The 17,413-nt window shown below is 38.0% G+C and overlaps 1 protein-coding gene across 1 annotated transcript in view; it reads left to right on the top strand.

Annotated features, from left to right (window-relative positions):
- FBN2 (fibrillin 2) overlaps positions 1–17,413 on the top strand; it is a 158,659-nt gene that overhangs the window by 115,532 nt on the left and 25,714 nt on the right. Inside the window, exons 37-45 of the mRNA XM_062617454.1 lie at positions 2,550–2,711; positions 3,769–3,837; positions 4,484–4,609; positions 5,765–5,890; positions 6,434–6,586; positions 13,861–13,929; positions 14,458–14,583; positions 15,369–15,494; positions 15,911–16,036. Coding sequence (XP_062473438.1) covers positions 2,550–2,711; positions 3,769–3,837; positions 4,484–4,609; positions 5,765–5,890; positions 6,434–6,586; positions 13,861–13,929; positions 14,458–14,583; positions 15,369–15,494; positions 15,911–16,036 — 1,083 coding nt within the window. The remainder of the gene's footprint in view (positions 1–2,549; positions 2,712–3,768; positions 3,838–4,483; positions 4,610–5,764; positions 5,891–6,433; positions 6,587–13,860; positions 13,930–14,457; positions 14,584–15,368; positions 15,495–15,910; positions 16,037–17,413) is intronic.

Genomic DNA, 17,413 nt, shown 5'->3' with positions numbered 1-17,413 from the left:
CGTATGCTTTGAGTATTATCTGCTTTACTGATTCACACAGTCCAAAGACAGAAGAACTGAATTTCTGTTTTCTTGTGATTCCTTATAGTCTCAGAACTGCAATTCCAATTTGAAACTTCACTTGCAATAATGTTTGTGTCACAGACACATAGTAAAACATCACCCAGTTTTCACTACAAGGTTGTAGTAATTTGGAAAACAAACAAGCAAACAACCAAAATCCCAGACAGGCTAGTAGGAAAAAAAAAACAAAAAACCAAACCAAAAAAAACAAACAGGAAAAAAACCTGAAAAAGCTTCTTGCTTCTGGAATGCACCAGGTGTGCTGAAAAATGTTCCAGAAACTCCTCAGTAAAGGACAGCAGCTTCTGTTTCTCTTCAATAGCACTATCTCTTGCACACTTGAGCAAAAAAAGGCAGAGGATTTTGAATTCCAGTTCCTTTCACAAGAAACAGAAATAGTACCCTTGCAAAGGGGAACATGGCACTGTGTAAAAACAGTTAATATGAGGAGTAAACCGAAACCTAAAACCCTTGATGGACTTGGCATAGGTGCTCTGCTAGAGAATTTCAGGCTCTGCCTTTGCTCCAAGGTCTATCATCTCATATTGTTCTTAGTGGGCCTGAGGTCTTGGGCTGAAGGTCTTCCAAAATGGTTGTTGTTTTTCACTTTTCCCAAGAAGAATGAAGTCAAATCTCTTCTTGGCTTCACTTAAAAAGGCCTGTGTCTGGTGCTATCACAAATGAATAGAAGTGAGCACTTCTTATGAGAACAGGAGGTAAGTATTCACAGAATAACCACATTTGGGTTGTTTCAGCTCAATTCCACAGTGAGAACAGGGTGTGCTCTTTTTAGAAAGGCAGTTCATTTTACTCTCTTCTAACACTGTCTTAAAAAAAACCCTTCGCTGTCATATGATGATCAGTGATGTGAGGTAAATCTTGCTTCTAGAGAGATAGATATCGTGATTGAAGTATCTTTTCATCAGAGGCTCAGAGGTAGAGAATACATATGCCGTATTTGAGCTTTACATCAGTGTGCATTTATAGTGAGATACTGAAATTGGTTGTAGAATATGTGGGGCCAAAGAAGGCGCTTCTTTTTCACAACCTCTGGTACAGTATGCTCTTAAAAGCCATGCAGAGTCACCCAAACTTGTCTATTAATGCTTGAATTGGAATAAATTTAAACCTATTTGAAAGCTTCAGATTTTTCTCTTGACTGATGATAAGAACCTTTAAAAGAAAAAAAATCTAGTCTGAAAATTAGCATGAAGTTGTGTTTTTATACCACACTTATTAGGTGGTATATAAGGACCTTAAGAACAAGTAGTAGCTAGCAATTGAGAAAGTTGCCTTCAAATTTTTTCATAGATATGTCCCAAACCTCAGGGTCATTTAAAAACCTGTGTCATGTCAAGACATTTATGAAACTCTGGAAATTTTGAAAGGATGAACTACCTACATTTATCATACTGTATTCATTTTACTCCATGTAAATTGCTACAGCTGTAGCATCTGGCTCTTGCTGTAGGCAGTAAATTAAAGATGTGATATTTCTTAGGAAAATATGCATTTGGGAAATCATTGAAAAATTTATTTCTAAGTTTTTTAGTTGTACCATTAACAGAAGTACTAAAAATGCAAAAAAGATACCGTGGCCTTCATGCAGCAAATTTATTAAAAAAAAAAAAAGAGTGCATTTCTGTGCGTCGAGGTAAAGTTTAATAGCAAGTTAATTCACTGAAATGGTCTTTAGAATCTTAACAGTACTCTTGAGGAAATTAATTTTATCTTATTTGACTGCAATAAGAAATATTATAATAATTGACTGTCCTCTCATTCCTTATATTTATGACTTACTGCTAGTTATTTTTTCCATTTATAAAGAACATGTAGACAATATATGCAGCAGTAGGAAAACTCATAGCTCTACTTCTCTTAGATTCCTTTGCTCGTTCTGCTGATGCCAGCAACTGTCTAAATCATTAAGTTACAGTTTGAGTGCACTAATAACTAATTTTTATCAAACCTACTGCACATTTATTTCATTTCAGTGTTGATTTTTGGAGAATTTCTTTTCCAGTAGATGAACTCTTCCAGTGACATGACTTTGTTCTGTAATTCCACAGAAAAATATGTAAATTCTTTTAATTCTTGTAGAGACATAGCCTAGTCACAATCAGATTATGGAGAAGAAATACTTTCCGCAAACTGCAGCAAGGTTTCTGATGTCTGATGTTTCCTGGGAAGAAAGACTGGGAATAGTGTATGTGCTACATTAGAGTATGGTGTGACTTTGGAAAATATGCAAGCATTGTAAACTCGTCTCTGGGTACTTAGGAAGCTGAAGCTAGTCATTTTCCTTGCTGTCTCTCACAGCATCAGTAACTGTCAGTGTTCATGAGTGTTTTGAGCTTCCCGGTGACTTCAAAATTACAATGTTATCTGAATTTCTGCTCCTAGATATGAAATGTTAAAATGAGCTCCTGCTGTTTCTTTGTCGTGATCATTGTGTGGAGCTTTGGTCATATGTGCTTCATTTGTAGATAACCGTGTTGGCAATTGCTACCTGAAGTATGGACCACAAGGGGATGGCAGCCTATCCTGCAACACTGAAATTGGGGTTGGAGTCAGTCGTTCCTCATGCTGTTGCTCTCTGGGAAAGGCTTGGGGAAACCCCTGTGAGACATGCCCCCCTGTAAACAGCAGTAAGGAAATGTTCTCTTATTCTGCCCCCTAGAAGATGCTAAGAAGGGACAGAAAAAGTATTTGAAATCTTTAACTGTGTTACTGTACATGTATTCATTTATTGTGTAAGAAACTGATTTTCTTCATGAAGCAGTGTTCTGGCACAGTTATAAAAGAAAATCTGCCTGCTGCCGTCAGAGGGGTGATGCAGAGGTATGGACCTGAGTATCAGGAGACCTGACCTTTAGTCTTCTGTGACTCACTTGGTGCCTATTCTCCCAGTAATAAATCAGTGGTAACTTTAGAAGGCACTTGCCACTGGACCAGGCTGATGTAGTTTGTGTAGGTTTGGGTATGTTATTTGCTTTTACTTCTGTCCCATTTAAAAAAAAAAAAAAGATAATAAAAAGTAGTTGCAGATACCCTGATTTAAGAATGGAATGGATTGCATGCATCTAGTAAGAGTTTTTACTCAGCTACTCCATGTTGGTGGGGAAATGAAAATAATGTTTAGAACTGAAATCATGGCTTTAATTTGGAGAGCTGCAGTAAATGTCAGAGAAGAGTGTTGGTAACGGTTGGGTACCTATATCTAAGTCACTCTTGATTACTTTCAAAACTGATACCTGATGATAGCTGTCAATTTTTTAGACCTTTGAAGTTCTTTGAGTGAATAATGCAACATAAATGTCAAGCATTTTGTTTGTAAGAGACTCATAATAATATTAATTCAAATTTTAACAACTATATTGATGTTATACTGACGTTTCATTTTAAATAACCAATGAAAATAGAAAATATGTGCCTTTATAAAGGCACAGTACAGAGAAAACAACATTGTGCCTGCCTTAAGAGATTCAAGTTCATGGTAATGTTTTAAGCACACCTCTTAATCTTACCTTGATTTTCTACTAGTCTAATGTTCTACCTTTATTTACTGTGAAGAGGTCAAGAAACATAGAAAACCAATGATCATAGGGAAGACACTAATTAAAAACACAAATGGAATTTTATCTTTCTGTTTGTTAGCATTTTAATCTTCATATGACTGACATGATCTCTCTTGTAATACTTTAGCGGAATATAATACTCTCTGTCCAGGGGGAGAAGGATTCAGACCAAATCCTGTCACTATTATTTTAGAAGGTGAGTTTTTCATAAATTACTGTGATGGCTGGAATTAAAAAATGTATCAGCTTTGGAGAAATATATACCGGAACTGTATTTTCCAAAAATCACTACATTTAGTACAGAGCAAAACCCTCTGCTAATATGAATTGGAGAACACCATGATGAAAAGACATACTGAAAAGAATATTGAAGAAGTCCAACAATATTTCAGTAGGAAAGTACCTTCTGTGTGTCTCTTTACTTAAATTGGTCTTTGATACTGGCCCCCGAAGGACAAGTCATTTATGAAAATAACAGCTTATCAGTGGAAGGTCTAAGTTCCAGGAAATACTCATTGGACAAAGAATCTCTGGTTCCAGTGAGTGTGCAGGAATGAGAATTTTTAGATGCCAGATTCTGTAAACAGTAATGGAAGTTGAACTCAATCAGCTCATCACACTGAAACTTGAAGAGCTATTTGAATGGAAGAGAATGAGGGTCTCATCCATGTTTTCATGAAGTGCAATTATTAAAAAACAAAACAAAACAAAACAAAAACAGGAAAAAGTCCACATCACAGTTAAAAGCTACTAGCTGGTGGAATTTCAGGGGAGTACTTAAAGTCTCTTGTTTCTTTTCATTCTGGAATGAAAATGTGGTGAGTTTTGTTCTCTGTTTTCAGACATCGATGAATGTCAGGAACTGCCAGGGCTCTGCCAAGGTGGAAATTGCATCAATACTTTTGGCAGCTTCCAGTGTGAATGTCCAAAAGGCTACTACCTCAGTGAAGAGACAAGAATCTGTGAAGGTTGGTTCCTTTGAAACATCTTTCTCTGTCTCAATGTGGTATTGTGAAAAACACTATTTTTTTAGGCTTAAACCTGAAAGTGGATATGGTATCCACACTCCTACCCAAAATCTTCTCCAGAAACATTATATTTGGCACCAGTGTTATGACTAATATAAAGTTTGAAATGCAACACTTGAATATACTAATGTTTATTTCTACGTGATAGATTTCAACTATGGGTACTAAGTAAACTACGGTGGTTATTCGTGATTTCTGGCTTCTCACTTCACCACCTTGTATATCCTGCTAGTTTCACTAGGGTCCCTGTATTCTACATGAGAAAAGCCACCCTCTTCACAACTATTTCAGAGTAGTAGTTTAATTCATACAATGTGAAGTAAAGTTAATACTGGTTTTCCGTTTGTGTTTGTGATCGGTCCTAAGTGTTAGGACCAAAAATTGTAAATAGACCCGAAAAGTACATCTCTCATGGTTTCTCCTAGTTTAAAGTGCTGTAAATCAGCTTTCCCTTCTTCATACAGTTTGAGAGAAAAAAAATAACAATAATCTTGTTTCAAAACAGAGACTGAATCCTGAGGCTTTACTAAGCTCAGGTGAAGATGACCAAACTGGTTTGAAACTACACTCGTATGGGGGAAAAAAGAAAATAAAGAAAATCTTACACCCCAACTATCTTAAATAAGAATATCCAAGACTAGGGCAGCAAGACTTTGTGCTTACTTGCTTGCTTGCTTGTTTCTAAATAGGGTATTTAATAGGTAACTTCTCAATGGAATATTGAATACAGTAATAGAACTGAAAAGAGACAGTAATGTCCGTGTGAAGAGGGTGTGAATATTGTTTGTGTAGCTAAAGAGCTAGTGGGGCACCAAGTGTTCCAGTTTCAGTGGTTAATTCAGCAACTTGGAATTTATTTAGGGTTTTCTCTTGCGCTTGCACTTTTTCACTTATTAAACATTAACAATATTACTTTTCAGCAGCTGTTACAATAGGTTCTTAACCCAAATCTGAGCTGTATTTTCCAAGTTAGCCTTTAAATGAAACATTTTTGTTACCTTAGCATGGTTTATTATGGTTATATTTCTCAGAAACATTTGCGTGGACTTGGTCCTCTTTTCCCTTGTCATTGTAATGGTTTTCCTTGGTCTGTAGATATTGATGAGTGTGTTGCACATCCTGGTGTCTGTGGTCCTGGTACCTGTTACAATACCTTGGGGAACTACACCTGTATTTGCCCACCAGAATATATGCAGGTGAACGGAGGACATAACTGCATGGGTATGCAAAATGTCATCTTTATTACAAATACCTGAATATCATATCAGACTGGTTTTGGCCCAGACTTTCATAGAAATTCCCTTTTAGATGAGGCCAGTTCTAAAGTCTTGTCTTGCTTTTTCCTGTTTTTAACTTCCAGTTATGTCGTGTAGCCAGGAAGATCCCAATGTCTGATGTACAGTGTTCCTTAACAGAACTCAGAAATCTTTTTTTGGTTTCGGTAGTCATTTCCAAATGGTAGGGCTTACTATATAAATGGATCTGATGAGCATCTACAGTGTGTTTCTGATTTTTTGGAAATTTTCCTTTTACCCCTTTGTATCTTTGAATGAAAACTGAAAATATGTCAAATTTCAAGTAAGTCTAAAACACAGACTGTAGATTACTTGAACCTTTAAATTATTCTTAAATGCATCCATGCATATGTTTGGTTTGTATTCAGAAACTGAAGTTTGTGAACCACTGTCTAGATTGGCAGGTCACTGACATTTACTTAAGTTAGTTTGTTGGTTGCCTCAAAAGTGATTTTTTTCTGACATCTAGACATGAGGAAAAGCTTTTGCTACAGAAGCTATAATGGAACCTCCTGTGAGAATGAGCTGCCCTTCAATGTGACCAAAAGGATGTGTTGCTGCACATACAATGTTGGAAAAGCCTGGAATAAACCTTGTGAACCATGTCCAACCCCAGGAACAGGTAAAGCCTCCTATAATCATCCCATTTTGTTACTTTCTTTGCTTATTTGCTCTTTTGACCTATTGGCTAAAGCTAACACTTTAGTCACAAAAAATCTTTGCTGTACTCCCAAAGCAGAGTGACAATAACCTGCCATCCTGCCACTGGCTGGATTAAGTCTTGGTGTGCTAATCAAGAACAGGTATTCCTTCCATGCTTTTAAGTGGAATGAGTATCACTCCACATTGAGTGGAAAGATACAGCTTAAATATTTTGAATCATACCCTCTGGATGAAAATCAAAATTGAGAAAGAACGTGCCTATTTTCCCACTCAGCTGCCCTGGAAGGCAAGGGAAAGGTAATGAACCACTGGCAGGTGTCACTGAGATAAATAAAAAGGTCTCAGAAGTACAGACTGACTTTCTCATCAGCAGCAGGAGTGTGTCAGTCCTGTAGCTGAAAGAATATTGGTAATACAGGTATCAGTAGGTAGATATAATTATTTAGACCTGTTTTTTGGTGATGGGGTGCTATAAAATGAGTACTTTGCAGTTGTTTTATTCTTTCTTTCTAACTAATATCAAAGCTTTCATAGGTCTTGTATGGAAATAGAATTACTCTCATTTATTTAGATTTATGTCAAGAATCTATGTTAGTGTAGGTAAGACACACCAGGATGTTGTACTAAGCATAAGCAAGTTTTCTGAATGTGTGATTACAGAACTCCCAGCTCTGAAGTTGGCATTTTGAGGTTTCTGGAAAAGTGATCATCGGGCAGTAATAGTAGGTTTCAAGATTCTGGCTGACAAGAGATGCTTGCTGCCTGGCCTGTCTTCCAGGATAATTAATTTGGGATAGAATAATTTAGTTACTGCATAGTTGGGGATACATTTGTCCTGGTAGTCCTAATCTGCCAGATGAAAAAGATTGGGTTTGTGTTACTAAGTGTATTTGCTTTGTGTATTTTTCACTTGTGAATGGAGTGCGATCCTCTCAGTTGCTTTTATATTTTCTCTATTGAAGGTGATGAACTTGCAAAAACTCAATAAGCAGACTATTGTAAAAAGAAGTAAAAATTCCCTTCTATAAAAGGAAGTAAAAATAATAGGGTGTCTTTCAGTTAGTCTTTATGGAGTTCCTCGCCTGGAACAAAACACCCTTGAAAGCTCAACTCAGAAAAATAATTGGTGGTAGAATCACTGTTATAAAAATTTAGCCTTGGCCATGATCTGATTTAATTATTTTATTACAATTGATTAATATCAAGAGGCAATAAGCAAGCAGTGCTGGGTGCGTGGGGAGTCTCCACTTTGCCAACGATGCACACCGGGGTTTTTGGGGTACAGTCTCTTATACTGCTCGGTCCAGGGTTTCAGTTCCTGGTTTTGAGTTCCAGCCAATCCTGTTGTCTTCTTTGCCCAAAACTCGATGTGGCTCCTTTTCATTTGTTTCTGTCCCGTTGCTGGGGTCTTCTCTCCAGGTAAAGAAACATACTGAAACTTCTCGGTAATACATTAACAGAAAGATGTCTATCACAAGCTTAACCACGACCTTAGACCCGTATATTTAACAGGTTGTATCTTCTTGGTTACCTAACCCCCTTAAAGCATTCAAGCAGTTAAACAAAGCTAAAAGCGTTCCTTATTGTTTTAACAGTCTAAATGATTAACGAGGGGACTAGCTTATTCCCTTGTTTCTTCTTCTTTCCCATCATTACATTGACAGTAACATTTATTATAATCAAGGTCGTTTTTATACATTCCACACATGGTACACTGGTCACAGGTGCACTGGTAACAATGATTTCTAAGTTCTTGACACGAATCATTCTCATGTTCTTTACATCACTAACACTGAAACCTGATAGTAGCGCCTGGTGTTAACTGAAATATTCTTCCCTTTGTAAACAGAGTCAAGGTGCCATGTAAAACTAAAAATACCAGATACCTGTTTAGTACAAATGAAATTTATACAATGTGAAGTTAAAGTTATAAGGTACAAATTAAACATCTTATTGTTTAATTGCCTTTGCCCCAAGTTTAGTGCCATTAAAACCATACCTCTGATGCTGCATTATTTGTGATGTTAAAGAATGTATTACTTCCATCCCAAGTGGTTTAACCTGGTGACATAAGGGAAGTAGCAGATAATTTAGGAAAGATTTAACCCCACCAGCAGTAAAAAGGAGGAAAATGGAATTGAAAAGAAAAAAAAAACAGCTTCTTCCTTTTCTTGCTTGAGTAGGAGGAAGAAGAATAAAGGAATGTTTCTAGCAGTCGGGAATGGGAGATGGAAATAAGCTTGAGAGAGGAAATACATGTTTACTGCTGCAGAGAACTCATAAAGTTCTTTCCCATGGTCATTTATCTCAGTGCCATAAAATTGTCATCATGACAACAACATGATGAGAAATATTCAGCAAAGTACTAGCAGGGATTCATGCAATTAATGTTCTTGAATGGAAGAAAGAATTCCTCTTTTAAATTGGTAAGACTGAAGTTCTCAAAAACTTCGACAGCTTTTAAAGTTTTGTTAAGACAGTTCTATTTTGTCTGCAGGCAGTTATGGGGTTAAAATATTTCCCAAAATATTTCAGTATTGCCTTGTTAGCTCTTCTAAATGCCTTTACTGTATTTGCAGACATGGTTGAACTTTTTTCACCATGAAAAGAGATTGCATGAAGGATCAGACAAATTCCAAGTGTAAATGGCTGAATAACTGCACTTATGTGATATAATCAGTGGTTCTGAAATCTGGGTGGGGGCTACACATCATAGACAGGGGTTATGATACATTGACCTTAATCACTTTGCTAGACTGAGCACAGTAGCTCATTAAGAGCATTATTCCGCTCTGATGAGAATTGTATTATTCCTCTAAATGAACTTCACGTGCCAATGTATTTGCTTTTTTTTTTTTTTCCCCTTATGAACAGAGCTCTTTCTTTCATTTCATACATCTATGCTTAGCAATCAACCTCCTTGGTGTTACACATTATGTAGATCTTAATTATTACCATACACTTTAATCAGAAATAATCATTCTTTCTTGGTTGCTTTTTTAACCAAAGAAATGTAAAAAGCTGGTTCACTGCTAAGAGGGAACCAAGTATTTACAGAATTCTCTCATGTCTTGATCAGTTCAGGAGTGCTTGACCTCAGAGAGTTTTTTTCCTCTTTCTTATGTGATAGGTCTTTTTGTCCTAAAAAATAACATAGTGATAAGTACATGGGGGTTTGAAATATTTTTAAGTAATTGAGGCAAAGTCGAGCTTTCAGAAACTAAGCCTGTGGCATGGTTGCATATGGATAATTTGTCACTGTGTATAAATGCATTATCACAGAGTCCTTAGCTAACTATATGCTCTTCTCCTATATAGTACAAAAAAAAAAAGACAGAAAGACACTATTAAATGGAATGCATGAAACATGTAGATTGCACAACTCATACGGAAAGAAGGACTGCAACCCTCAGAGTCTCTTCTTCATCCTCCCTGACCTGATGTGTTAGGCTTTACCACAGGAGTAGGTTATCATTGCCTTTGGATGGGGTTGTGAACACAAGGCCCTCTTTCTTTCTAATATGTGTGTTTCATAGCTTTACTGACAGCAGTAAATGGCATAAAGCTTCTTGTAGAAAAGAACTATTTTCTGAACTTGAAATCTTATACATGTTAATATAAAAGAGCAGAAAATTGCTAGATGGTAAAACACTGTGACAAAGACCTCTATGACGCAGTATCCTGTACTGCAAGAATAACCTTAGTAGGCATTAAGCAGTCATTAAACAATGGTACAGCAGAAACAAGAAAATGCTGAAGTTCAAGTTTACTGGATCCTACTTGGCTTATACAGGAAACAACAAAGAATGCTTCAATGTGAGAAAAGTATGTCACCAAATCTCATTCTGAGCAATGATTAACTACATTTCCTGAAGTTTTAATAAGCAAGAACATTTTGTGTCAGGAAGACAAGAATTATTCAAGTTATAACCCCTGTGGTTAAACTTCACAAAATTGTAAGTTTCTGAACCATTGCTATTAAAATGTAAATGATCAAAAACCTCAAGCTACAGTCAGTAGAGAAATAAACTATCACTGCTCTAGATGAAAGAGCTTTACTCACAAGAAAGCAGAAGGATCTCCTTTCTTTTTCGGGAGGTAGAAGAGATATCTAATAATTTGTATGCATTTCAGGTTTAGAGGAGAGTTAAAGGTAGACTCCATACACTTCCTCTTCTTGGATAGATAGATAGGTTTTCTGTAGGTCCTCAGCAGAGCAAACAGTGGACCAAATACTCACAGAAGTCTCCAGATATTACACTTCCAGAATCCCTTTGAATTTTATGTCAATGGGACATTTTTGTAAATTCGATCAGTGTTCTTTGGAACACTATTTTACCTTGGCTTAATGCCCTAACTGTACAATTATCTACTGCATGCTTTGGAATTTTTCCTTAACAATGGTTTGAAACTTAATATTGAAGGACACATATTATTTTTCTGGAGAATTTGAATATGATCTAAAAAAATTCTGAATAGTATCTGCATGGCTATTGTTTTAAAACACACTGAAAGCAGACTTCATTCAAACTGGTTGTGTCTTCACAATGGAAGTAGTTTGCTCCCCTCAGACAAGTAGGCTTTCAGTACACAGTTCTACTCATGGTCAGTATTTTACACATTTGGCATAGTTATAGTTGTAGGACAGTAATGTTTAATATTTCCACCTACATCAAAGTTTATTAATGTACTGTAAATGTGTTATACGTTTTTTTTCAGGAAAGTACTGTTTTGCCAGTAAAATCCCATGCCAACATAGGTGCTTTATAAGAAATACTTTATTAAAGCAGTAACTATTTCTTACATCGTGCAATAACTAAGAGATTCCATGCTACAAGATTTTCTCTGTATGTTACAAATCCACTCAACTTCATACACCTTGCTTGGAAAACCATGGGTTCACTTATTTTATACTGTGCATTTGCCACCCTGAAGATGCTCTGGAAAAGAGGATATGAAATGAGCATATTAAAACAATACTGGGTTTTGGAGCATCTTCTTCTAAAGTGGAGTGTACATTCTGCTTTACAGTTTAGGGAAAATAAGCTGCAGTAATCTCTGCAGAAAAAAAAAAAAAAAGAGAAAACCAAAACAGAGATACTGTCACAAAAGAAAGCTAGGTACTGGTAAATTACATTTATTTTTACTATCTGAAAATATTCCAGCAGATTTTCTGTACAGGTGTCTAGAAAGCAGGAAAAACAACTAAAGAAGTAAGTAAAGGAGTTTTGTTTAAAACAAAAACTGAAGTGCTGCTTTCTCAGATCAGACATTTACTCATGCAAAAGTCTGCAAAGATTTGAGGAAAGAGAAGTATGAATTATTGTTTCAATTTGCATTCATTTATTGGCAGTCTGAATTTTCAGTATAATTTGTGCAGAACGCAGTGGCTCTTCTAAGTAGATTTGGTTTGTATCAGCTCTTGAAAAGCAGAGAGCATTACAAGTAATTCCTGAGAGATTTATAAATATTCATAGAATCTTAGAATCATAGAATAGTTAGAATTGGAAAGAACCTTAAGATCGTCAAGTTCCAACCCCTCTCCCATGAGCAGGGACACCTCACACTAAACCATGTCGCCCAAAGCTCTGGCCTTGAACACCGCCAAGGATGGAGCATTCAAAATTTCCCTGGGCAACCCATTCCAGTGCCTCACCACCCTTACAGTAAAGAACTTCCTCCTTATATCCAATCTAAACTTCCCCTGTTTAAGTCTGAACCTTAAGTTACCCCTTTTCCTATCACTACAGTCCCTAATGAAGAGTCCCCCCCCAGCATCCCTATAGGCCCCCTTCAGATACTGGAAGGCTGCTATGAGGTCTCCACGCAGCCTTCTCTTCTCCAGGCTGAACAGCCCCAACTTTCTCAGCCTGTCTTCATACGGGAGGTGCTCCAGTCCCCTGATCATCCTCGTGGCCCTTCTCTGGACTTGTTCCAAAAGTTCCATGTTCTTGTGTTATCAACAATGTCCTCAGACTAATGACAAAACACAGGACTGTACCTGTATTTCTCATCGACCAAAACCCCCAAGTCCTTCTCCACAGGGCTGCTCTGAATCTCTTCTCTGCCCAACCTGTAGCTGTGCCTGGGATTGCCCAGACCCACGTGTAGGACCTTGCATTTCTCTTGGTTAAACCTCATAAGGTTGGCATCAGCCCACCTCACAAGCGTGTTGAGGTCCCTCTGGATGGCATTCCTTCCCTCCAGCGTATCAACCGAACCACACAGCTTGGTGTCATCGGCAAACTTGCTGAGGGCGCACTCAATCCCACTGTCCATGTCACTGACAAAGATGTTAAACAAGACTGATCCCAACACCGATCCCTGAGGGACACCACTTGTTACTGGTCTCCAGCCGGACATTGAGACATTGACCACAACTCTTTGTGTGCAGCCATCCAGCCAGTTCTTTATCCACCGAGTGGTCCATCCATCAAATTGATGTCTCTCCAATTTAGAGACAAGGATGTCGTGTGGGACAGTGTCGAACGCTTTGCACAAGTCCAGGTAGATGACATCAACTGCTCTACCCCTATCCATAGGTTCTGTAGCCCCATCATAGAAGGCCACCAAATTGGTCAGGCAGGATTTCCCCTTAGTGAAGCCATGCTGGCTGTCACCAAGCACCTTGTTGATTTTCATGTGCGTTAGCATGCCTTCCAGGAGAATCTGCTCCAAGATTTTGCCAGGCACAGAGGTGAGACTGACTGGTCTGTAATTCCCCGGGTCATCCATTTTCCCCTTCTTGAAAATGGGGGTTATATTTCCCTTTTTCCAGTCATCGGGAACTTCACCTGACTGCTGTGATTTCTCAAATATGATGGCCAGTGGCTTAGCAACTTCATTTGCCAGCTCCTTCAGGACCCGCAGATGGATTTCATCAGGTCCCATTGACCTGTGCACATTCAGGTTCTTGAGATGATCTCGAGCCAGATCCTCTCCTACAGTGGGCCTAAGGTCTTCGTTCTCACAGTCCCTGTGTCTGCCTTCCAAGACCTGGGTGGTGTGGTCAGAGCCTTTGCCAGTGAAGAATGAGGCAAAAAAGTCAGAATCCCAGCCTTCTCCAAATCCAGGGTTGCCAGTTCTCCTGATAGCTTCCGGAGTGGGCCCATGTAGTCCCTAGTCTGTCTCTTGTGCGCTATGTACCTATAGAATCCCTTCTTGTTATCTTTAACAAGTTTAATTCTAACTGTTTAATTCACTGTAAATGCATTGTTCTCTGTTTTGCTCTAGCTGAATTCAAGAGCATATGCGGGAATATTCCTGGCTTCACTTTTGATATTCATACTGGAAAAGCTGTTGGTAGGTTTCACTAAACTTATTTTAACTAAAAATTGTTTTGCATTATATTGTTACAGCTCCATAATAATACCATAACATTTAATATAATAAAATTGTAATTTGATTGTAGAGTTACAATGGTGATATAAATTGTGAGACCATTTATTTTGTAAATTTTTTTTTTTTTTTCTACATTTTGTTACAATCTTTTTTACACTCAGCACCTTAGTTCATGGAGTTCATGGTTTTGAGTTTTTACTGGTAACAAAAGGTTTTGGTTTCAAAGATGTTGTGGGACTTCTCTGCTCATTTGTAACAGTTCTGCATCTTGTGTAACATTTAGTATTACTCTGTTTTGAATCACTTCCTGAACTTCACATAGTTGTTTTTCTCTCATAATGGGCATATATTTAGATTTATATCCTTTATACAATTTCTGGAGATTAAATGGAACTTCTCAACTCAGATTTAAGAGCAGTGAAATTGAGAATCCAAGCAGTACCTAAAGCCATGAAGTACTGTACTTTGACTAGCTCATCTCGTTTTCAGACATTGATGAATGTAAGGAAATCCCAGGAATCTGTGCAAACGGTGTTTGCATCAATCAGATCGGCAGCTTCCGCTGTGAATGCCCCACTGGATTCAGCTACAATGACCTGCTCTTGGTCTGTGAAGGTGATTTGAAATTATGTTATTTTCTACTTAGCCCCCATAAGCATGCTTACCTTAAAGAGAAGGGAAACGTTAGATTCATGTTTTCAAAAATCTAAGAGACAGTGAGCTTTTTTGTAGGGCTTAAGTCTAAATAAGCTTGTGATGTATTTGTCTTTAATACTAATGCATGTGCACTTAATAAAATTTATAATAGTTTTGTGTTAAGCCATTAATTGAGTCCTAAATAGGAAGTAAACTAAATGCTTTTATTTAATTTTATTTTAAGGAAGAAAATTAATTCTTATTATTAAAACTTCTCAAAGAAAAGTTTCCTTAATTTTTTTGCATTTTCTGTCCTTCTACTGTTTTATAGCTAGAGACATTCTCTAGAAACTATTAGTGAAATTTTGTGTGTCCTAAAGTCTATAGGGGTTTTGTCATTGGTATTCAAGGGTCTTGTGCACCTTAAAAAGCTAGCAAACTGGGCCACTTACTATTTCAGTTCAAAAGCAAAGAGGAAGACTTTCTAATACTAAACCTAATTTCTTTAGACAGACATTTAAAATTGCAAACACACTTCAATGTGTAGGACCCTCCTTCATCCAAAAAAGTGTGTCATGGATGAAATTGTATTGATTTTACTTTTCATTTACTTTTATGGCACAGGAGACTGAAGGTCAGAATACTCGTGCTTTGTTGAGGACAAAAGATCAGTTTTGCACAAGTCGTACAATGCAGTCTAAATTCTAGGCAAAGCAGGTATCTTGTGGTTTATGATCCCTGACCCATGACTCTTGATATTGCAGATATTGATGAGTGCAGCAATGGAGACAATCTCTGCCAGAGAAATGCAGACTGTATCAACAGTCCTGGTAGTTACCGCTGTGAATGTGCTGCTGGTTTTAAACTGTCACCCAATGGTGCCTGTGTTGGTAAGAAATCAGTTGACTTTTGTCATCTGTTTGAGCTGTACCTCATCAATGCTACATGCATGATTCTCTCGAAGGGTAAAAGTATCTTTTATTTTCTACGTCCTTGTGTATTCTGCTGTTTTATGTAACAGTTTTTACTTTATAGCCCTGTTTCTCTGTAGAAGGGAAGAAAACCCAGAATAAATTTTTTAAGAGAACATTCTTGATTTATCAAGGAAATCCTAACAGTAGTTTTGACCTTGATGTGTGTAGGCAAGAAGTTCCTATAAAATGAAGTTTTGTTATGATTCAGGTTTAGTTATGGATAATTTTGAGTCTGGAATTAATAATAATAGATTGTAAAAACATGTTTGTGTAAAATGAATGAATAATAAAAGTCAGTAATATGCACCATCTGTTTTATATTTTTGTTACAGATCGCAATGAATGTCTGGAAATTCCTAATGTTTGCAGTCATGGTTTATGTGTGGACACGCAAGGAAGTTACCAGTGCATATGTCACAATGGTTTTAAAGCATCCCAAGACCAGACTATGTGCATGGGTATGGAAAGGCAATGCTTTTGTCTTGGGTTTGTTTGGGTTTGTTTTCTTCAAAGGGAGAGAAAATGAGTAAATTTTTGAGGGGCTCATAGTAACATTTAAAGACTGATTCATATGTTTTTGGATTTTTGTGAATACTGGATGTGAAGTTGTCCTTGGAGTGAATATATTAGGTTAAGGAAAAAAAACGATGGTATTCTCAGAGATGGCTCTGTGTTACTCAGTGTCGTGGTTTAAGCCCAGCTGGCAACCCAGAGCCACGCAGCTGCTCACTCACTCCCCACCTTCCTCTCCCCGCTTCTGGAAGGATGGGGACGAGGATCGAAAGAATGTAACTCCCATGGGTTGAGATAAGAACAATCCAGTAACTAAGGTATAATACAAATCACTGCTGCTACCACCAATAATAATAATAATGATAAGGGAAATAACAAGGGAAGAGAATACAACCGCTCACCAGCCGCTGAACGATACCCAGCCTGACTGAGCAGCGATCTAGCCCTTCCATAACTACCTCTAGTTTATATACTGGGCATGACATGCTGTGGTATGGAATACCTCTTTGGCTAGTTTGGGTCAGGTGTCCTGTCTCTGCTTCCTCTCCTCCCTGGCAGAGCATGAGGCTCAGAAAAATCCGTGGTCAGAGTAAACGTTACTGGGCAGCAACTAAAAACACTGATGCTATCAGCGCTGTTCTCAGGCTGAAGAAAAACACATCACTGCACCAGGTGCTAAGAAGGAGAAAAATGACTGCTGCTGCTGAACCCAGGACACTAAGGAATATATTAACATATATTACACCTGGATTGGAGCAATCTGAGGCACAGCTACAGGTTGGGCAGAGAAGAGATTCAGAGCAGCCCTGCAGAGAAGGACTTGGGGATATTGGTCGATGAGAAACACAGGTACAGTCCTGTGTTTTGTCTTTAGTCAGAGGACAGTGTTGAGAACACAAGGACATGGAACTGTTGGAACAAGTCCAGAGGAGGGCCATGAGGATAATCAGGGGACTGGAGCACCTCCTGTATGAAGACAGGCTGAGAAAGTTGGGGCTGTTCAGCCTGGAGAAGAGAAAGCTGCGTGGAGACATCATAGCAGCCTTCCATTATCTAAAGAGGGGCCTATAAGGGTGCTGGAAAGGGTACTCTTCATTAGTGACTGTAGTGATAGGACAAGGAGTAACGAGTTAAAACTTAAACAGGGGAAGTTTAGATTGGATGTAAGGAGGAAGTTCTTTACTGTAATTACTGTTAAGGGTGGTGAGGCCCTGGAATGGGTTGCCCAGGGAAGTTGTGAATGCTCCATCCTTGGCGGTGTTCAAGGCCAGGTTGGACAGAGCCTCGGGCGACATGGTTTATTGTGAGGTGTCCCTGCCCAT

The sequence above is a fragment of the Pezoporus occidentalis genome, unplaced genomic scaffold (genome assembly GCF_034315485.1).
Source record: "Pezoporus occidentalis ecotype Australia unplaced genomic scaffold, CSIRO_AGI_Poc_V1 ctg196, whole genome shotgun sequence".
NCBI lineage: Eukaryota > Metazoa > Chordata > Aves > Psittaciformes > Psittacidae > Pezoporus > Pezoporus occidentalis.
The sequence above is the reverse complement of the archived record's forward strand: the minus strand, read 5'-3'. Positions and strand labels throughout refer to the sequence as shown.